The sequence below is a fragment of the Macaca nemestrina genome, chromosome 20 (genome assembly GCF_043159975.1).
Source record: "Macaca nemestrina isolate mMacNem1 chromosome 20, mMacNem.hap1, whole genome shotgun sequence".
Taxonomy (NCBI): Eukaryota; Metazoa; Chordata; class Mammalia; order Primates; family Cercopithecidae; genus Macaca; species Macaca nemestrina.
The window spans coordinates 14,964,429-14,987,131 of record NC_092144.1 but is presented as its reverse complement, the minus strand read 5'-3'; the positions used below and the strand labels follow the sequence as shown (position 1 = coordinate 14,987,131).

Below are 22,703 nucleotides of genomic sequence, written 5' to 3'. Positions count from 1 at the left end.
CTACTTGGGAGGCCGAGGCATGAGAATCGCTTGAACCCAGGAGGCGGAGGTTGCAGTGAGCTGAGATCACTTTACTGCACTCCAGACTGGGCAACACAGTGAGAAAAGACAGAAAGACAGAAGGAAGGGGAGGGGAAGAGGAGGGGAAGAGGAGGGGAAGGAGAAGGGAAGGGGAAGGGGAGGGGTGGGGAGTGGAAGGGGAGAGGAAAGGGAGGGGAAGGGGAGGGGAAGGGAGGGGAAAGGGAGAGGAAGGAAAGGGAAGGGAGGGGAAGGGGAGGGGAAGGGAGGGGAAGGGGAAGAGAGGGGAGGGGAAGGGAGGGGAAGGGGAAGAGAGGGGAGGGGAAGGGAGGGGAAGGGGAAGAGAGGGGAGGGGAAGGGAGGTGAAAGGGAAGGGGTGGGGAAGGGGAAGGGGAGGGGAAAGGGAGGGGAATGGGAGGGGAAAGGGAGGGAAATGGGAGGTGAAGGGAAAGGGGAGGAGAAGGGGAAGGGGAGGGGAAGGGAAGGGAAATGGGAGGGGAAAGGGAGGGGGAGGGGAGGGGAAGGGGAGGGGAAGGTAGGGGAGGGGAAGGGAAAGGAACGGAACCCCTGTGGCTGCCAGGGGTTAGGGATGGAAGAAAGCTTTCTACTGCAAAGGGTGGCTATGGTAGTGATGGGTACACGACTCTAGCCATTTGTGAAAACTCAGAACTGTGCGCCCAATAGAACAAAGTTTTACTTCTGAAAATTTAACGTAATTTGAGGGTGAGGCAGAGGGTTACTAACTACATGTATTGTTTGCCTAAATAGATGAAAGGATACTCAGAGAGTAAAAGTGTTTACCTTTATAAAGAGGGAGAAAATGGGCAGAGGAAGGACATATGTAGCACCAGTACTTCTCACTGTGCATTTAACTTTTTACATGAGTGAATGTATTTCATGTCCACAATATTACATTTAAAAATTTAAGGCCAGGCATGGTGGCTCACACCTGTGATCTCAGAACTTTGGGAGGCTGATGTGGGCAGATCACCTGAGGTCAGGAGTTCAACATCAGTGTGGCCAACATGGCGAAACCCTGTCTCTATTAAAAATACAACAATTAGCTGGGTGTGGTGGCAGGTGCCTGTAATCCCAGCTACTTGGGAGGCTGAGGCAGGACAATTACTTGAACCTGGGAGGTAGAGGTTGCAATGAGCCGAGATCGTGCCACTGCACTCCAGCCTGGGCAACAGAGTGAGACTCTGTCTCAAAAAAAAAAAAAAAAAAAAATAGGCACCCCCTATCAAAGTCTCGTCTACTCACCCAGGTGATCTGATGCACCTAGGGCAGAGGGTCACTTTGAAAATCACTTCTGTGGTAGGATAAGGCATGACCTCTGATGCCAAATGAACCAGATTTATTCCCACTCTGCCACTCACTGAGTGACCCTGAGCAAGAGAGTTAGCGTCCACTCCATAAAATTGGTGTGAGGATGAAAAGCACTTTTACCTGGGAAAGCTAAAATGTCACCTTCTCCCTTCTCAGTGGTCTATTTGTTAATAGGACAAAAACAATCAGTGTCTGTGGAGTTTGCAGGGCATACCTGTTCTAGAAAAGTGTCTAACCACACCTGTATCTTACAGGAATATTTGTGCATCTATTGCTATAAAAATAAGATCTCTACTCCAAAAGTCATTTGATGAAGAATGACTCGATTTCTAACTGATAATGATACTTCAAGCCATTAATGTGCATGAAAAGAAATCTTACAAACTGAGACAAAACCCTTTTACATTATTTTCTAAAATTACATATTTTAAAACATTTAAGAGTGATTTGAATACTTAACATACACATTTTGAAGAACACCAAATAATGTTTCCTAAGATGATTTAATGTCATGGAAAGATGCTCACAACATATTCCTGTGTGAATAATCCAGATGGAAAAAAGAATATATGAGCTATAATAGCATTTTTAGGTAGAATTCACATAAAAATCACCATTCCAACCATTCTAAAGTGTCCAATTCAACAGCATTTAGTGCACTCACAATGTCGTGCTACCTTCGTCACTATCTAGGTCCGGAACATTTTCACCATCCCAGGAGGAAACCCCATCCTGATTAGCAGTCGCTCCTCAGTCCCACCTCCCCACAGCTGCTGAAAGCCACCAATCTGTTATCCATCTCTTCAGATTGGCCTGTTCTGGAAATTTCATATAAAAGGACTGTACACTGTGTGACCTTTTGCATCTGATGTCTTTCATTCAGTATCATGTATTCAAGGTTCATCTACAGTGTAGTAGGGATCACTGCTTCATTCCTTTTTATGGCTGTATAATATTCCATTGTATGGATGGACCACATTTTGTTTATCCTTTCATCTGGTAATATACACCTTGGGGTTGTTTTCATTGTTTGGCCACTGTGAATAGGGCTGCCATGAACATTCATGCACAAGCGTCTTTTTGTTTGAACACCTGCCTCAATTATTTTGAGTAGGTATCTAGGATGCAATACAGGAGTGTGGAATAGGGTCATAGGGTAATTCTGTGCTTCACTTTTGATGAATCAGGGGTCATTTTAATGGGGTCAGAGTGGGTCTCTGCAGAACTCAGCTCAGGGGCTCCACCCGCAGCCAAAGTCCGCCCTCTGCGCGCAGGACCAGCTCCGGCTTCCTGCGGGGCTCGGTGTGGTCCGGCAGGACGCGGAAGCGCAGCAGCGTGAGCGCCAGGACCACCTTCATCTCAGCCATCGCGAACGCCTGCCCGATGCAATTCCTTGGGGAGAGGGATGGAAACTCTGATTGCACCCAGGAGCCCCATCCTGGCCCCCTCAAGCTGAAAACCTGGCCTGGGACACCCAACCCCGCCCAGGTCAGTTTGAGGAATAGAGAAGTGGGTATCCGTGCCTGGATCCCCATGTGGGCTTGCATATCCTGCAAGTCTAGCCCAGCTCCAGCCCCCAGCCTAGACCAAGGTGGGGTTGGAGAGGGCTCTGAGCATACCACAGACCCTTCTAGGACCAACCCAACCCTACTCTATGGACCTTTTCCCATAAACTCCAGAGGAGGTGAGGGAGAGCTGGAACTCGGACCATCTACAATGTCCCCCTTCTCCCCACTGTCATGCCCAGACCCCTGCACCCATCAACCCGCCCCACCTCAGACACAGGCCACCCTTACCTGGGTCCTGCCGAGAAGGGAATAAAAGCCAGAGGTGGCCTCTCCTTGATGTTCTCTGGGTCAAAGCGAAAGGGGTCGTAGACCTGGAAGTGAGACCAAGAAGGGTTGCTGGATGGGGTCTCCCAGTCCACGACCCTTGAAGAGAGAGAGAGTTGTGTGTGTCTTGGAGGGAGGCGATGTTGGATTCTCCTGATGAAAATCCTGCCCCCTCCTCTAGGAGCCTTGGAATGTACAAAAAACAGAGGGATGGAGGGGGGCCCCACACCTCAGGGTCCGGCCACACAGCTGGGTTGTGATGGGTTCCGAGAACACTGATGTGGCAGATAACACCTGTGGGAGAGAAGGGGGCCATCAGGACAAGTACCCCTGCCTGAGGGGCTCCTCTTCCTACCCAGAAGCCTCCTCCCCCTGAGGCTGTGGGCACCTTTGGGGATGACCCGGCCGTCTGGGAGCACAATGTCTTGGGTGCAGCAGCGGGAGATGGCAGGAACTGGGGGGTGCAACCGCAGGCTCTCCTTAATGCACATGGTCAGGAAGGGCAGCTGGGCCAAGTCGTCCCTAAGGAAACACCCAGCCCCAATCCTTATCAAGGGAGCAAAGACACAACTATCAGCTTCTCTGTTTGCAAGTGAGACGTTTTCTCCCTGTAACGAAATAAACTTTTAAAAAGAATTGTTACGGCCGGGCGCGGTGGCTCAAGCCTGTAATCCCAGCACTTTGGGAGGCCGAGACGGGCGGATCACGAGGTCAGGAGATCGAGACCATCCTGGCTAACACGGTGAAACCCCGTCTCTACTAAAAAATACAAAAAACTAGCCGGGCGCGGTGGCAGGCGCCTGTAGTCCCAGCTACTCGGGAGGCTGAGGCAGGAGAATGGCGTGAACCCGGGAGGCGGAGCTTGCAGTGAGCTGAGATCCGGCCACTGCACTCCAGCCTGGGCGGCAGAGCGAGACTCCGTCTCAAAAAAAATAAAATAAAATAAAATAATAATAATAATAATAATAATAATTGTTACAAAGTTGCAGGAATAAAAACAGTGTGGCACTGTTGCAGAAACAAGAAAACAGACCCATGGAACAGTACAAAGAGCTCAGAAAAAGACATGAGAATAAGTGAAAACTTCACATTTGGTAAAGGGACCCCCACCCACCCCAAACAAAATCCTGGGAAATGGATAGATTTTACAGTTCTGAAAGAAACATGTGAACCAACTTAACGTCATAGAAATTAATCAAAAGTACCCTCCAAAAGTTAAAAGGCAATATTTTGCAACACAAGGCAGAAAAAAATCAATCTTAATACACATTCTTAAAAGTAAATACTTTTAAACAGTCCAAAGAAAAAGAAGAAAAATAATAAGAAAATCAGTTCCATAAAAAGAAAGCAAATAACATCAGCACATGCAAGAGATGTTCAGTTTCACTCTTATTTTTTTAAATGTCCATCAAAAGAAGAAATATGAAGATTGGTCCAGATTTAAAATTCAATAATACAATAGTACTATTGGTAAAGTTATGGGAAAGTTTGTGCCATAAAACTCAGCTAATAGTAAAGGATTTGCAATCATATTGTACGGTGGCTCACGCCTGTAATCCCAGTACTTTGGGAGACCGAGGCAGGCAGATCATCTGAGATCAGGAGTTCGAGACCAGCTTGGCCAACATGGTGAAACCTCATCTCTACAAAAAAATTACCCAGGGTTGGTGGCAGGCATCTGTAATCCCAGCTACTCAGGAGGCTGAGGCAGGAGAATTGCTTAAACCTGGGAAGTGGAGATTGCAGTGAGCTGAGATCACACTATTGCACTCCAGCCTGGGCAACAAGAGTGAAACTGTCTCAAAAAATATAATAATTGTACAGTGCAAATGGTCTTTGATTCAGCAATTGCACTTTAGAGAATTTGTCCTGCAGAGATGTTTATATATGTAAGGAATGGTCACTGTGCACACATGCTGACTGCATCACACCCAGTTTGGCAAAAGTTTGGAGACAAGCCAAATATACATCGATGGGAAAATGTTTAGATAAACAGCCACACAATGGAATACTATACAGCTACACAAAAGGAGGAAATAGGGATCACTAGTCTCATCACATACTGCAGGTGAGAAGGTAAATCAGTACAGACACTCTGGAAGGCAAATTGGAAATATCTACTATAATTGAAAATGTTTAATGTCCTCTTTAACATAGAAAAGAGCTGAATAAACTATACAGCACTCAGAAAAAAATAGCATTAAGGCACACTGTTGAGTGGAAAAAAGTTACAAATATATACGTAAGTACCTGTAAAACAGTAAGAAGTATATGGATATATATTTACAAAAATGAATGATTCATAGATGATGGAGAGATAGATGATTGACGGATAGATAGATAGATGATAAATAGATGATATAGATAGATACATAGATAATATGTAGATAGATAAGTAGAGATAGATAACAGAAGATAGAGACATAGTTACATAGATAGATACAGAGATAGATAGATAGATAGATAGATAGATAGATAGATAGATAGATAGATAGATAGATAACAAATCTATGGCTCTAGAGACACCTTTGGAGAATGAGAAAGGCTTAGGTGGGGTGGCAGGATTGTTAAGGAAAACCCTAGTCTTATCTGTAATGTCTCATTTGGTGCAAGAAGAACTCTTTTGTATCATTTGTTTTGTAACTTAATGCTCTTTTCCCATGTGGTGTATATGTATACACAATGGAATCCTATTTCGCCTTTAAAAAAGAAAACTTATCTCATTTGCCACAACATGGAAGAACCTGGAGGAACTCATGCTAAGTGAAGTAAGCCAGGTGCAGAAACACAAACACACATGATCTTACTTATCTTGGCTAAATAATCTTATCTTACTTATCTTGACTAAAATAGTCAAGCTCATAGAAATAGGAATAGAATGGTGGTTACCAGACGCCAGGGCTGGGGGAGGGACAGAGAGGGTGAAAAGGTAGTCAAAGGGTGGAAGCTTCAGTTAGACAACAGGAATAAGTTTTTGAGATCTGCTGCACAGCCTCGTGCCTTTAGTAAACAAAGTATTGTATTAGTTGAAATTGCTAAGAAAGTAAACTTCAAATGTTCTCAACACAAAAATGATAAATACATAAAGTGATGGATTTGTTCATTACCTCGATTTAATAATTTCAGGTTGTGTACATACATCATATATATCATATATCATAAATATATCATATACATATATCAACGTATCTATCTATCCATCAATCATCTATCTCTCCATCATCTACCTATAAATCATTCATTTTTATAAATATATATCTATATACTTCTTGCTGTTTTACATGTACTTATGTATATACTTGTAAGTTTTTTTCACTCAACAGGGTGCCTTAATGCTATTTTTTTCTGAGTGCTGTATAGTTTATTCAGCTCATTTCTATGTTGATATATGTATACATATATCATATATATTATAACATCATATTGTGCCTCTAAACATATATAATTAAAACTTGTCGAAGACAAAGAACAAATTAAAAAAAAACTCATTTTCCAAAATTTATATATATATATATATATATATATATTTTTTTTTTTTTTTTTTTTTGAGACGGAGTCTCACTCTGTCGCCGGGCTGGAGTGCAGTGGCCGGATCTCAGCTCACTGCAAGCTCCGCCTCCCTGGTTTATGCCATTCTCCTGCCTCAGCCTCCGGGAGTAGCTGGTACTACAGGCGCCCACCACCACGCCCGGCTAGTTTTTTGTATTTTTTTAGTAGAGGCGGGGTTTCACCGTGTTAGTCAGGATGGTCTCGAACTCCTGACCTCATGATCCGCCCGTCTCGGCCTCCCAAAGTGCTGGGATTACAGGCGTGAGCCACCGCGCCCGGCCTAAAATTTATATTTTGAGAAAAGTAAAAGATCTCAGAGATAATATGCAGACCTGTGTCTATTTTGTGGACTTTCATTTACAAAGAAAAGCACAGTACGTGTTCATATAAATAAAAGTCACAGTGTGAGTTCATATAAATATTGGCATTGGGATAGCCATTTTCTAGAAGAATACACAGAAAACTGTTGACTGTAGTCACTGCTAAGGTGGAGTTTAAAAAGGAACTTCATTTTTATCATAAAGTCTTTTGACCATTTTTTTAAACTACACATATAATTTTGCTTGAAATCTTGGTTTTATACTAAAGGACTTGGGTCTGGGCAAAGATTTTCTATGTAAGACCTCAAAAGCACAGGCAATAGAGAAATGAGATTATATCAAAAGAAAAACCTTCTGCACAGCAAAGGAAACAATCCACAAAGTGAAGAATCAACCCACAGAATGGCAGAAAATACAAATTACCCATCTGGCAAGCGATTAATAACCAGAATATATAAGCAGCTCAAACAACTCAATTGGAAAAGTAACCAAATCATCTGATTTTAAAACGGACAAAAGATCTGAATAGACATTTCTTAAAAGAAGACATACAAATGGCCAATAGGTAGATGGAAAAATGCTCAATGTCACTAATCTTCAGAGAAATGCAAATCAAAACCACAATGAGATATCGTCTCATCCCAGTTAAAATGGCTTTTATCAAAAACACAGGCAACGATAGATGCTGGTGAGGACATGGAGAAAGGGGAGCTCTCACACACTGTGGGTGGGAATATAAATTAGTGCAACCACTGCAGAGAACAGCACAGAGGTTCCTTAAGAAACTAAAACTAGAACTACCGTATAACCTAGAAAATCCACTACTGAAAAGAAAGACAAGAAATTTCTATCCCAAAGAAAGAAAATGAATCTGTTGAAGAGATATCTGTACTTCCGTGTTTATTGCAGCACTATTCACAACAGCCAAAATATGGATTCAACCTAAGTGTCTATCAATAGATGAATGGATAAAGAAAATGTAGTGTGTATACACAATGGAATACTATTCAGTCATTTAAAAAACTGAAATGTTGTCATCTGTGGCAACATGGATGGAACTGGAGGTCACTGTGGTAAGTAAATAAGCCAAAAACAGAAAGACAAATATCGCATGTTCTCACTCATATGTGGGAGCTGAAAAAGTGGATCTCATGAAAAAAGAAAATAGGTTGGCAGAGGGGAGGGAAGGATGAGAAAAAGTTGATTAATGGGTACAAATATGAGGTTTGATAGGAGAAATGAAACCTAGCACTCGAGAGATCACTGGGCTCACTATAGTTTACAATATGTTCTCCACATTCTGAAATAGTTTGCTTGTGTTAGTTACGTTTCTAGCATAAAGAAAAGATAAACATTTCAAGCGATGGATATCCCAAGAACACTGACTTGATCTTTATCAATTATATGCATATGTTAGATTATCACATGTATTTCAAAACTATGTACATCTATTATGCATCAATAAAAATGTGTTTAAAAAAATTGCAAAAATATTCTTTATTTTAAAAGCATAAAAATGTTTATTTCCCTCCCAGGACTGCTGTGCTGGGCAAAGGCGTGGACAGGAGGACACTGAATCCAAGACACCCATTCATTCCAAAACTTCCTCTCCTTCCTCCAGCCCCTGGCCTGGCTCAGGCCTTAGAATGTCCCCACTGTGCCCTCATTCTATAGCTGGTCCTCTCCAGTCCACCCTCCACACTAGCCCTAGAAAGATCTTCCTGGTACCTAGATGTGACCTGTCCCTCCCCTGCTCAAACACTTCTCATGGCTCCCTATTGCCCTTGGCTAAAACTGAAGCCATTAACATTTTCCCGGAGGCTTCCACAACCAGCCCCTGCTACCATCTCCAGTTTTATCATCTCACCACAACCCACAACTCAGTCTTTTCCTCTCTCTCCCCTTCTCCTCCTTTCTGTCCTGACCCTGCTCTGCTCTCTCTCTCTCTCTCTCTCTCTCTCTCTCTCCCCCCTCCCTCTCTCTCTCCTCTCTCTCTCTTCCTCCCTCAAAGACCCCAGGTGGTCTTCTTGACCTAGGGCACTGCTCCCCAACTGTACCCAATTATCGACTGATCATTATTCAGGCTCTCAACTGAGACACTTTCTATATCCCCCTAGTCCTGCTTCTCTTACTCTAAACCCCATCCCTGCCCACGTGGGCTGGGAGAGTCCTGCCCAGGGACAGTTCCCCCACCAGGCTGGGAGCACCTGGAAAACAGATCCCTGGGCTGGGTCCTTCCCAGGTCTCCAGAGCACAGAAAGATGCTGTGTACAGATGTGGGGGTGGGAATGCAGTGTGGGAGCGTTTGCTGAATGAGGACGGGATGGATGAACGATGCAGGTGTTCTGAACTAGAATGGATGACTTTTACCCCCAGGTCTCCCTTTATAAATCCCTGGACTGGACAGAAGGGTAGGAATTAGGGAACAGAAGAGCAAACATTCAACAAGTGAAGATGTTTGAAAAAAATGATATTTCTGGGAGAAAAGGAAGAGAGTGGAGGGGAAGTTCATTTGCTGAACATGTGCTAAGTGGCGTTATCTGTCCTCACATATCATCACCAATTCTCTCAGAAGCCCAGGTCTTTCTGTAACCTAACGGCCTGTAACCTTTCCCCAGACAGTCAGGCTGGGTATTAAGTCCTGCCTGTGGTCCTCTGCTCCTATTCCCACCAAGCAACAGTGGAAGAATCAACAAAAACAACCCCTCCTCCCCTTCCCACCTGGGGAACAGAGTCAATGAGAGAGGCTCAGGAACAGCCACCAGCGCCTGCACTCACCATTCAATCTCTTTAGGCTCACGGTCCTTCAGAAGCTCTTGCACCTCCTGCCGGCAGCGCTCCTGGTATTCCGGGTGCTTTGCAAGGTGGTAGAGGACCCAGGAGAGACCACTGGCCGTGGTGTCATGGCCTGGGAGGCAGCAAGGCAGGCTTGGGTCTCTGGGCTGCTTCAGCACCCAAGGGTGGACAGCAACCATGCATTTTGGGCCTCATGGAAGATGGGGAAAGGGGGATGGGAAGTGCGAGGGATCCACCCACCCTGTTCCTGGAATGAAGAGATCCAAGTCCCCACTCTAGCCCCACACTGGGGCCCTCACCCTCAAACATAAAGGTGTCAGCTTCTGCTCTTATGTCCTCATCAGACAACTTCTTCCCATCTTCATCCTGGAGAGAAGGCAATAATTTCCCAACCCCCACTCCCATAAAAAGCCACACTACCTCTGAGGGCTCTTGAGTCTAATCTGAGACAAGCTCTGAAGATTCATCCTCCTTCCAGAAACCCAAGCCCATCTTGCACTCCTAGACCCCTACTGGTCACCATGGCCAGAGCCCCAACCCCATGGACTTCCTCCCGGCTTCCTTGCCTTTCCTTTGGTCCCTAGTGGGAAGACTCAATGACCCCATGGATGCTTTCATGTTTCTGCATGATGAAAACTTTCCGAGAAAAAGTTGCTGGCAACCTGGGTTACAGGATAATTAAATGGCAATTTGCTTTGGAAATTAGAGATTAAGTATTGCTTCAAAGATATTTGCCCACATTCTACAGTGGTAAATGAATCTTATCTCCCTGGAGATATTTGAGTTGTAAGTCTATGGAATATGGCATCCAGAACAAAGCACATAATCTCTCACAAAGCTGGTGCCCTCTCTCTTTCTTCCTCTCTCTCTCTCTCTCTCTCTCTTTCTCTCTCTCTCGCACGCTCTCTCCCTCTCTCTCTCTGTAGAAAATGTGCTGGAACTCATAATGTAGGGTGCCTCTCCTAGGGTACAAACTGTGCTGCACGTACAGGTGAAAACATTGCATTGCCCTTGGAGGACTTTGACTTGGGGGTGGAAAGTCAGTGCCACAATCCTACTCTGGCTGATAGTATTGCCGTGAGCAAGACATGGGCTGCTCTGACTTAGAGGTTTAATGCATCTGTCGTAATAGAAATACACATAGACAAAGACATAGACACACAGACATAGACACAGACACACATAGATAAAGTCATAGACTTAGACACAAACACAGACACACAAATCCACATAAACATAGACATAAACAAAGACATAGATACAGAAACACCCACAGACACAAACACTCGTAGACATAAACATGGACAGATAAAAACAGACACAGGCACACAGGCACAGTCAAAGACAAAAATATGGCCAGGCGCGGTGGCTCACACCTGTAATCCCAGCACTTAGGGAGGCCAAGACGGGCAGATCACAACGTCAAGAGTCCAAGACTAAAAATAGTGAAACTCCCTCTCAACTAAAAATACAAAAAAATTAGCCTGGCGTGGTGGTGGGTGCCTCTAATCCCAGCTACTCGGGGGAGGCTGAGGCAGGAGAATCGTTTGAACCCAGGAGGCAGAGGTTGCAGTGAGCCGAAATTGCGCCATTGAGCTGCAGCCTGGGTGATAGAGTGAGACTCTGTCAAAAACAGGAAAAGAGAAAAGAAGGAAGGAAGGAAGGAAGGGAGGGAGGGAGGGAAGGAGGAAGGAAGGAAGGAAGGAAGGAAGGAAGGAAGGAAGGAAGGAAGGAAGGAAGGAAGGAAGGAAGGAAGGAAGGAGAAGGAAGGAAGGAAAGAAAGGAAGGAAAGAAAGAAAGGTAAAAACATAGACAAAGACAAAGACACAGATACAGACAAAGACATACAGATATGGCCAATGACAAAGACAAACACATACAATCACAATCATAGACAAAGACACAAACTCAAACAGAGACAAAGATATAGAAAGATATAGGCAAAAACATAAACATAGACCCAGACATAGACATAGATGTATAGATTGAAATGTGGCCAATTAACTCATTAGCTTGTAAATAGAGCAAACTCCCAGACTTGTCAGTTTCAAACCTAGCAGCTCCCTGCTACGTGCACTCCACAGAGTCATCTCCAAAACCTATCTCTGACCTGTCCCTCCCTTCCTCAATCACCTTCCATGGCTCCCCAGTGCCCTCTGGATCCAGTTCAAATTCTTTCATCTGACATTTCACATGAAACTCCCTTCTGCTTCTTGAATTCAGATCCCAGAGAAGCCCACCTTGCTCAGCAGGAGCACATCAATGAAGTCCAAAGTCTTGGATTTGGCCTTGGCTTGGAGGAAGTCCTCAACACCCTGGCTAGGGAGGGTGCGGCGCCGCTCCTGGATGACGGCATCTGTGAAGTCGTGCACCAGGCGGCAGGCCCTGCGGAAACGCTGCCCATCATGGGTGAGATAATACAGGAAGTCTATGTACAGGAAGAACTGCTGGTGTCTTTTTGCCACAAGGGCACTGAGCTCCAAGATGGCGGCAATATATTCACTGGGCTTCCTGCAGGATAAGGACAGAAAGGGGGGAAACAATTTAATACACCTGAAGCCCCAGGAGCACCTGCCACCAGTAGCCAGGAGCTACCTCCTATCAGTAAACGGAGTATCCAGGAACAGATGACCCCACAGATACAGGGTGGGGATCAGCACGAAATCAACTCTCCAGGCTCTCTTATCTCTCCCTGCATCCTATCTCTGTGAGATGCCTCCATGCCGCTAGGCACCCGGAGGATAGTTTGCACATTATGCTCCTATTCTCTCCCTCCCAGTATGCAGTCTTGCCCCTTCTCCTTCCTGAAGCTGTTCACAAAGCTAGGACTTTATGCTCCTCCAACTAGTGCATGGTCCAGCTTCCACCCTAGCTTCTTTGCATCAGTGTTAACTCCATTTAGTGCTACATTACAGTCAGTCCCTGACAGAGACCCGCTCTGACCACACCCACCAGTTCGAACCCTTTTAATGAGTCCCTAGAAACCTCAAGATAAAATTCACACCAGTCCTTCAATGATCAGGTATAACAAAACTCCAGGAAGGTTTGTCTGATTTCCCCGCTCAGTCCTCCCTCCCCCACCTACCCACCTTGGGTCCACGGCCCAAGATCCCAGACCCTGGGCAAGAACTTACTCCTGACAATGGCTGTCAAAGCTGAAGACACATTTCTGCAGACTGTCCAAGGTCATGAGGCTGATGTGCTCAAACATGTCCAGACGGGCACTGCCCTCTGAGGCCAGGAGCTGCCACTTGGCCTAGCCAGAGAAGGGGATGGAGCTGGGGCAGGCTCCTTGCTCCCTTGAGCACCTCTCCAACCCCAACCGTCAAGATGCACTCCCCAGAATAAGCCTCTTCATCTTCTCCCCTGGGACCCCTCCCCAGAGAGGACCAGGTTATGGTGCAAGCAAAAGCTGTTACTATTAAGAGATGAAGACCCAAGATTGGGAGTTAGGAGACCTAGGTTCAAGTTCCAGCTCTGGCTCCTGTGCTCTGTGTGCCATTAGTCAATTCACTACCCTCCCCTATATCACACCTGTCAAATCTTCAGGAACAGTTAAGATGATGTGCTTTGGAGCCATATAATCCACGTTAGAAACTGCTCCACCACGCCAAGCTCACTCATTAGCTGGGTGAACTTGGGTTAGCTCCCTAATCTCTCAGACCTTCAGTTTCATCATCTGCCATGGGGCAGAAATACATCATCTCTCCTTCACAGAGTTCTTAAAATTAAATTAGACAATATGTACTCGTGTCATGGAATGGGCACATGGCATTGTTTCTGGCATATGGTGAGTGCTTAAATGTTGGGTTTCCTCATCTGCATTGTTATAAATTGATTACCAAAACATACCTATGTTTGCAGAGGTAGTCCTCCATGAGTCCTGAGCACCCTTTCTGGGCATGTCACAAATGCAAGACACTGATATTCTTAACTTGAAAATTTTCTCAGAGTTGTGTTTGCAGAAAATAACTTTGAGGATAAGGGACACCCCCTGGATATGCTGCTTCTGCTTGCTATAAAAACAGATTCCTAAGCCTAATGCCCCTTCCCTGTAATGCAATATATGATGTCAGCCGGCATTCATAGAAGCCCACCTGTGGCCGGGCGCGGTGGCTCAAGCCTGTAATCCCAGCACTTTGGGAGGCCGAGACGGGCGGATCACGAGGTCAGGAGATCGAGACCATCCTGGCTAACACAGTGAAACCCCGTTTCTACTAAAAAATACAAAAAAATAGCCGGGCGAGGTGGCGGGCGCCTGTAGTCCCAGCTACTCGGGAGGCTGAGGCAGGAGAATGGTGCAAACCCGGGAGGCGGAGCTTGCAGTGAGCTGAGATCCAGCCACTGCACTCCAGAGCCAGACTCCGTCTCAAAAAAAAAAAAAAAAAAAAAAGAAGCCCACCTGTGTCAGCCCATGGGATTTGAGAGGCTTGGAGAAGAAATGCAATCTAACAAGAAACACATACTCCTCTCTGTTTCATGAATAGTAAAACTATCCTTTGTCTCTGACCCAGGAGCTTCTTGTTCTTCCAGAAGAATTTATGAAACAGCAACTAGCTTAACGTCAATTTTAAAGTTAAAAAAAATCTAAACACTTCACAAAATTTTTGCTCCAATCCTTCCCTTCTCCTCATATCCACACCCTTCGCAATGTGGTTTTTCAGCAACTCCCAATAATAGAGCCTATTTTACCCCCCGCCATTGATTCTGTGTTGGACTAATGGCTTTTGATGTCAAAATACAATGTGGTAAAAATGATGAGGTGATAACGAATGAAGTTAAGCCTCATCTTACTCCCTGGAACCCTGTCTGCATTGTAAACCATGGGGTGCCTTCTGGAGGGAGAGAATCAGATGGAAGGAACATCCAGGGGTCCCAGCTGAAGCCAGCCAAAACCCAAACATGTGAGAGAACTCGGCCAACACCTGCAAGGCTGCCTACATGACGCCAGGCTGCTCTCGTATCATGAGTGATCCCTTCCATCCACATCCAGAAGAACCCACCAGCTGTCCCACAGACTTATCAGCGTTCATAAACCTTTACTGCTTTAAACCAATGAGCTTTCAGGTTGTTTCTTCTCAGCAATAGCTACTATGTAATTGTCGTCATGACCCTCTTGAGTTTACAGGGCTTGGGTGACGGAAACATAGAAACAGACACCTTCTGGGCACCTACTATGCACCAGGGACATGACTCCATTACATCACCTTGACTATCTTTTAAGTAGGGATGATTAGCCCCATTTTACAGATGAGGAAACCAAAGCTCAGAGAGGAAGAACAATGACCCAATGGCACAAGCAGAGCCAAAATTCCATACCAGATCTGTCTGTGATCCCCCCAGCCAAAGGCTGCAGCTGGGACCTTGGCTTCAAATAACTCACATGCATGATGTTCACACTGTCATTGAAAATCTTCATATAGGGCTTCAGGATGTTGAAATGGAAGGCGGGTGTCAGCATCCGACGGTGGCGGCTCCACTTGTCACCAGCACTCAGCAGGAGCCCATCCCCTAACGGGGCAGCCAAGGGCCATGGGCAAGGGCGTCTCCCTCCCCTGGCCCTCCAGGTTGTTCCCAACCCGGTTCACCTGCAGGTACTCACCCAGCCAGGGCTTCAGGAAGCTGTAGAAGACCTTATCCTTTGGTACAATGGTGGCTGACATAAATGAGGACAATCAGGGGCCATGGAGGCAGGTGAAGGAGGAACTTTGGGGGTGGGGGGAGGCTCCCAGCAAGAGGTTTGCATTTCTCCCCTCCAAGCCCCACATAGCAGGAAGGGGACCAAGGGCAGAGGAAGAAGGGAGGATGGGCGAGGAGAGGGAAGACCAGACCAGGCTACGGCAGCACAGTACAGCAATGGCACTGCCTAACCTGGCACGGAGAAGCTATGTCGGGCCTCCAGCATGCCTTGACACGCCTCCTACGTGACCCAACATTTTCCTCAACCCCTGAGCACAGCTCGGCACTCTACAGAGCGCCTTCATGAGGACCTAGGACACCCTGTCTGCCCCAGCACTCTCTGACATCTCCTGGCATGGCATCTTCTGACGTGGACCTGGACATGAGACATGACCCTGGCATGTGTTCACATGTCCTGACATGGCCACCAAATACATGACAATTTCTAACACGAGACAGTATGCTCTAACATGCACATGAGATGGTCTAACATGATCTTAAAAGTGCGTTCCACATACAGGCACCAGGTTGAATATAAATATGGTATCTTTAACGTCCCAGACATAGCCCACATGTGATCCAGACTGTTCCTTAGGCATGACCCAAGCATACTATAACACAGCCTCAGACAAGACTCAAATAATGTATCAGACAGCTCACCTAGGGACTCTGGGTCCCAGACCTCACACAAGCCCCAAACACAGCCCAGACATGACCAGCAGGAGGAAACGACAATGTCAAACAGCACCTGAGACAAGAACCAAACGGGCCCTCACATGCCCCACATGTCCTTGGCCACAGAGGAGCCCCACACATGACCAGCTCTACATGACCGCAGTTGGAATGACATACCAGATGTAACCAGGTATAACATATTTCAGGTGTAACCAGGACCCACGTGTAAATATACACATGACTAGACATAGCCGTACAGCAGACCCGTACAGCCATCATAGAGACACGTCCCAGACATGAGCAAACAGGAACAGAGGTCAGACAGGTGGAAGTCCAGGGGAGAGGGAGGCAGTGGCATCTCCACCACAGCTCCTCCCGTCTGCACGTGGGCACGCGATCCACTGGAGGCAGCACAGAGACCCCAGCTGTGGGCAAGGCGTGGCCAGTGCAGTGTCTACCTGGAGCAAAGAGCACAGGCTTGATGTAGGTGGGGTGGAAGATGCGGACGATTGCATGCCAGGGCCCCACCCACCAGCAGCACACATCACCAAAGGTGCACACCAGGCTTTGTATGTATAGGAGACCTTCCTCCGAGCTGTGAATCTGGAGAGAAAGACACAGAACCCAATTCAAGCTCTCCTAGGCTGTGAGAGAGAAGGATCTGAAGGGAGGATTTTGAGGCCCTCACCCTGAGAATTTCAAGTAGCATCTCATCCTCCTCTCAGTGCTGAGCTCCCCCGGGCTTCCTCCTCACATCCTCCACACAGGACTCTCCAGTCCTTCAGTTACACAGACAGAAAAGGTCTTTCCCCATGTGGATCCACACACCATGTTCCCTGGGCTGGGCTTTCATTCATCCCATTTTCCAGATGAAGAGACTGAGGCTCTAAATGATAAGGTCACTTGCCCGTAGTCCCAGACCATGGCAAGCCTGAGGCCTGAGACTGGGTCTATCTGCACCCATGGTCTGAGTCCTTAACCATCAAACTTCTTTGTGCCCCCAAAACAGTAGCTCTGGAAGACCCAGGCCTGCCAAGACTGGGCAATCAGAGACACAGGGTTTGGGTGAAAAATAGATCCTGTAATCCAGGCCAGGACAAGTAAATCATGGGCCTTTTCTGGGAACTCTGGGGGAAATGTGGGCTTTCCTGTGAGAATTGAGCTTCTGGGACTCATTGTTGGTGTCATGAGGGAAAGGCTGTCTTGAAAGGAAAAGTGGCGTGGAGAAAGCTAAAGCCAAGAGAGGAAGGCAGATTTCCAGTGACATTGTTTGAGACCTGGATCCAGCCATTCCTAAAGGCCATCCTCCCTGGACTTTAAAATCAATAGATTCTCTTTCTTTGCTTAGACCACACCAGGTTGGGTTTCCACCACTCACAACTGAAAGAGACCTCAATAACCAGAGACAGCAGCTGAGAAACAGCCCAGAGTCACTCAGCATTTTGAGGCCAGAGCCATCGTCTGTAGGATGCTGCCTGTTCCCCTGCTCAGCCTGGCCTGTCCAAGATGGGAAGCACAGGGGTCAAGGAGATGGCCCCAAGTTGGGGTGGAGTCTCCTTTTGGAGATTCCCAGGGCCTGCAGCAGGAGAGCAATGAATTTAGGGCAGACAAACTACAGGATGGGGTAGAAGGACTTGACCCACACCAGAGGTGGACTTCATGGAAATAACAGTCCAGATCCTCCACCAATCACAAGTCCTCCTCATTGTTCTAGGCTTTGCGACAGGCAAGGTGATGCTAGACCTGGCAAGGGGCCTTGAATACTAACGATGCCCAATTGCATCACCCTGCGCTCTCCTTTCAAACATTCCTACTCATTGTTCCAGACATGGCTCCAGTAACTCTTCCCCCAGGAAGGCTTCCAGCCTGCCCCAGCAGACAACTTGCTCTTCTCTGGGCTATCATCCATCTCCCTCTGGCCCTTTCTTGACCCCATGAAGTTGGGGATGTCTCCATCCACATCCACCTCCTTAAACTTGGGGGTTCCTCCAGGACAGGGCCTTGGGTTGAAGTCTCTTGGGGCCTCAGGGCAGCCCAGAACACCAGGACAGGGTGTCAGAGGGCAATGGAGAGAGGAGATGCTGAGATGGGAATTGGTGAATACATGAAAGAAAGATGAAGATGGTTGAGAGAGAAGGAAAGGAGAGGCCAGAGTACTGCAGGGGTCAAACGGGAGCTTGGGGACAGAGGGACTTGCAGGCCTGAAATGCACCGCAGCACCCACCACCAAGTGTTCCAGGTGGTACCTGAGGCGTTGATGACAGACCGGATGAGGTTGGGGTGGCAAAAACGGATGACGGGGATGATGGGGCCCATCCAGACCTTAAAGCCCTGGGGGTAGGTGGCCACCAGCTGAGTCAGGACCCTCATGCCCTGCTCCGTGGGGGTGACCTGCAAACAAGGCAGGGGCCATCACCTCCTGTAATGGTTAATTCTAGGTGTCCTCTTGACTGGGCTAAAGGATGCCCAGATAGCTGATCATCTGTCTGTAAGGATGTTTCCAGAAGAGACTGGCATTCGATTTGGTTAAACTGAAGAAGGAAGAACCACCCTCCCCAGTATGGGCAGAACTCATTCAATCTTTTGAGAGCCCAGGTAGCACAAATAAGCAGAGGAAAGGCTAATTGGCTCTGTTCTGGGACTGGCACATCCATCTTCTCCTGCCCTTGGACATCAGAACTCCACCTTCTCAGGCCTTTGGACTCTGAGTTACACCGCTAGTGTCTATTTCTCCAGCCTGCGGACAGCAGATCATGAAGCATCTCAGCCTCCATAATCCTGTGAGCCAATTCCCGTAATAAACTTCCTCTTATATATATCTATCTACCTATCTATCATCTATATACCTATCTACCTATCTGTCTACCTATCCATCTATTTACCTACATATCTATCTATCTATCTATCTATCTATCTATCTATCTATCTATCTATCTATCTATCTATCTATCTATCTATTCTATATACCTATGTTTCTATGTATCTATCCATCTATCTAATCCATCCATTTATCTTATCTATCTATCTATCTATCTATCCATTCATCCATCCTATCTGTGCATCCATTTATCCATCTAGCCTATTATCTACCTACCTACCTACCTATCTATTCATCTATCTATGTATCTAATCTATTCATCCTATCTAATCTTTCTATCTATATATCTATCTGCCCATCAATCCATCCATCCATCCATCTTATCTGTACATTCATCCACTTATCCATTTATACTATTATCTATCAATCATCTGGCTATCTATCCATTTATCTAATCTATCCACCCTACATATCTAATCTAGATATCTATCCACCTAATCTATCCATCCGATCTACTATTCTATGTATGTATTATCCATCCATCCATCCATCCATCCATCCAATCCATACATCCATCTGTCCATCCATCCATCTATCCTGTTATGTATGTATGTATGTATGTATGTATGTATGTATGTATGTATCTATCTATCTATCTATCTATCTATCTATCTATCTACCCACCCACCTACTTATCCAGCCAGCCAGCCAGCCATCTATTCACCCTATCTGTACATCCATCCATCCATCTATCCTATTACCTATCTATCTGTCTACATTCCTCCTGCTCTCTCTCTCGGGGCCACCTCCAAGTCCCAAGAGCGCATCCCAAGGCAGAAGGAAAAGACACACCGTCCACTCACAGAGGTCGGCTTAGCTTGAGAGGAAAGATTTTCTTGTTCTGGGAGTCATTTCAGCCCAGAGGCGGCCACATGGGGAGGTCCTCACAGGAGAGATTTGTGGGGAGCAGTATGGCCTCAACACATGTCCCTAAGACTGGTCCTCACATCCCTTCATGCCCTGACTGGTTCCTCTGCCAGCCACACAGGTTCCAGTTCCTCCCATGGAGAATGTTCTGCACACAGGGGACCCTCCCTTCTCAGCAGCCACTAGGGGAGCAGAGGTGACTCTGACCGTCCATCAGGACAGTGTCTCCCACCTGGGAGCAGCTTCTGCACCAGGCTCTGTGCTAGTGCGTCCTGTGCACCCTCCCACTTCACCTGTGGACACACCCATCAGTCCTGCCATTTGCCATGAGCAGATTGAGACCACGTTCCCCAAAGGGCAGAGCAGGTCTAAGTCAGAGGGCAAGGTCTGGGGGAAGAGAAAGGTCAGGGAAGGCTTCTGAAAGGGGAAGTGAGTGACCAACTTTTATGTGGGTTTGGCAACAGGACCTCATTGGGACATCTTACTGGGGAGGAACAAGATAAGAGGAAGGTGCCTCCGGATGTGGTGGAGGTGAGAGACAGCCCACACCTCTCCTCGGGCCCACCTGTACCCTCATAACAGGAAATAGGCGAGGCAGGGAGAGGACCCTGGACAGTGGGTGCAGGAGGCCTCGAGTCCAGCCATGGAGAATGTGGGAATGCCAGGGACTCGCCTCTCTGTGCAGCCAACCCTCTGCCCAGAAGCCCGGCAGTGGCCTCTCTCTGCTAATGTGGGAAGACAGGCAGGAAAAGGACTCGATGCAGGCCAGGAGTGGGAGGACAAGGAGGTGAGAAGGGCTTGGGTTGGCACAGCACAGAAATGAGTGAATAAGCAGAGGAATGAGTAAGACGCCTCCCCTGCTTCTCTGCTACCCCAGACCCCAGCCCACCCCTTTACCCGCACTCCCTAAACCTCAGACCCCTCAGGAAGTCCATTCACTCTGAGACTCCAGACCCATCCTGCTGCCACACTCACCAGGCCCAGGTGACCCCAGAACCAGTTCCGTTTCGGGGGTTGTGGAAAACACCGGAGGCGGCGGCAGTTGTCATAGAAGGTGTAGGTCCAGGCCAGGACACGGGCCAGGAGCCAGGAGACCCCGATCAGCAGCAGGAGCAGCCACGGGGATACTGCCACCAGCCCGAGGCCCAGCCAGGACAGGCTCAGCTGTGGCATTCTGCAGGGCAGACGGGATGGTAGGTGAGGCCCTGAGGCCCAGGGAAGGGCCCAGGGAGCTCCAGGGACAGTGGAGAGAGGCAGGGATGGGCAGTGCTGGAGGTAGAACAGGGAGGGTAAACACGGATGGATAAACAGGGGCTGAGAGGTAAAGTCCAGAAAGGCCCAGCCAAAACCAGCAGCCAAGTGACCTCCAGTTACCTGGTAAGCACTTAGATTGGGAAAGAGAGAGAGAGACTGATTAAAGTCCAGAGAGACCCAGCCTGAATCACTGGGAGGTTGCCAGGGGCTTGGTTTCAGTTAGGAACCCACCCATCCTCCAGCCCAGCACCCAGGAGCTGCCTGGGCCTTGGGCAGCCATGGAGAATGTGGGAAGGCCAGGGGCTCGCACACCCAACCCCTTGCCCAGTGCCCCTCTCCATCACAGGCTAGGATGCCCCAGGCCCGCCACCCCCACCCTGGCACCTTCTGTCAGGAGCAGCTTGTCCCACACAACTTCCTCTCCCCTTCTTCTGAGAGGTTTTTGCCCCTGGCCCCTGATGTAGGGAGGGCTGTGGGAGGCTGGGTTGGGCTGAGCTGGGCCAGCCAATCCCCACAGCCTGGGTGCTTCTCCTGTGTCTGGGCAGCCGGCCAAAACCTGGGTGTGGGGGACCAGCTGGATGCAGAAGAACCAGCTCGGGTGACACAGCAAGGGCACTGGATCCTCAGGTCTCAGCACCTCCCACATAAGGTGAAGAGTAAGCTGAGAGGGGTCAGATAGAGTTTCTACTGTGTGACACCTGCTCTTGAAGAGTGGCTACTGAGTGTGTGGCAGATAAAAGCATGAACTTGAGAGTTCAGGTGTCAAGTGAGCCAGGCCAAGCCAAGCCTTGTTCCAGATCATCTCCTGCGCTCCTCTCTAAGACTGGGCCAGCAGGACACCATGCACCACTTCTGGATGCTGAATCAGGCAACTTGGAAGAGATAAGCCTCTATCCCCCCTGCTGCTGGATAGAGTTCAAGTCCTGCCTCCAGGCAGCCCAGGGCCCTGTTGGAGACCTGACTGCTAGGAGCAGGAACAAACAATCCAGCCCCGCCGAGGATTACCCGGGTCAGATTCTGGAGATTAAGAGCCCAGCTGGAAGAGCAAATCTGGAGGCTGGACTCAGTGTAAGAGGACAGAGCAGGGACGTGGAGGGTAAGGATGAGAGGGAACAGATGGGGTCCAGGCAGGGGAAGGGCAGAGCTGGGGAACCCTGAATGGAGTCCTCATTCTGCCTCATCCTTGCTGTGACTGGTCAGTACTGCCCCTCCTGGGCTCAGTCTTCCCACCTGGGAAATAGGATGTTGGACGAGGGCCTTAGAGGGGGACGATGAGGGCTCCTAAGAGGAGGGAGCCCCAAAAAGGAGTGACAACTAGCAACCGTTTCCCACAACCCCCGAAACAGAGCTGGTTCTTGGGTCTCCTGGGCCTTGCTGAGTGTGGCAGCAGGACAGGTCTAGGTCTCAGAGTGAATGGACTTCCTGAGGGGTCTGAGGTTTAGGGAGTGGGGGTAAAGGGGTGGGCTGGGGTCTGGGGTAGCAGAGAAGCAGGGGAGGTGTCTTACT

The 22,703-nt window shown here is 47.8% G+C and overlaps 1 protein-coding gene across 6 annotated transcripts; it reads right to left on the bottom strand.

Moving 5' to 3' along the window:
- Window positions 1-1,831: 1,831 nt before the first annotated feature.
- Window positions 1,832-21,649, bottom strand: CYP4F3 (cytochrome P450 family 4 subfamily F member 3). 6 transcript variants are annotated; one of them, XM_071087963.1, is made up of 13 exons: window positions 21,582-21,649; window positions 20,919-21,117; window positions 18,445-18,589; window positions 15,447-15,500; window positions 15,228-15,355; window positions 12,979-13,100; window positions 12,085-12,355; window positions 10,144-10,210; window positions 9,827-9,956; window positions 3,568-3,701; window positions 3,409-3,473; window positions 3,144-3,226; window positions 1,832-2,739 (listed from the first exon to the last, which is right to left on the bottom strand). In XM_071087963.1, the coding sequence occupies exons 2-13, from the start codon at window positions 21,114-21,116 to the stop codon at window positions 2,574-2,576; spliced, it is 1,563 nt and encodes a 520-aa protein (XP_070944064.1). In that variant the 5' UTR covers window position 21,117; window positions 21,582-21,649; the 3' UTR covers window positions 1,832-2,573. The 6 variants fall into 6 exon arrangements, with proteins under 6 accessions (XP_070944064.1, XP_070944065.1, XP_070944067.1 ...); XM_071087964.1 differs by lacking the exon at window positions 18,445-18,589 and adding an exon at window positions 16,657-16,801; XM_071087966.1 differs by lacking the exons at window positions 20,919-21,117; window positions 21,582-21,649 and adding exons at window positions 16,657-16,801; window positions 16,887-16,977 and having other exon boundaries at window positions 18,445-18,532.
- Between the last annotated feature and the right edge of the window lie 1,054 nt (window positions 21,650-22,703).

Excerpts from the sequence above, each read along its gene's own strand:
- CYP4F3 (XM_071087963.1), bottom strand. The coding sequence starts at position 21,116 with ATGCCACAGCTGAGCCTGTCCTGGCTGGGCCTCGGGCTGGTGGCAGTA. Across the intron at positions 15,501-18,444 it reads GTCTGTCATCAACGCCTCAG|CCACCATTGTACCAAAGGAT; the intron begins GTACCACCTGGA and ends CATTTATGTCAG. Across the intron at positions 3,227-3,408 it reads CTGTGTGGCCGGACCCTGAG|GTCTACGACCCCTTTCGCTT; the intron begins GTGTGGGGCCCC and ends TCTCACTTCCAG.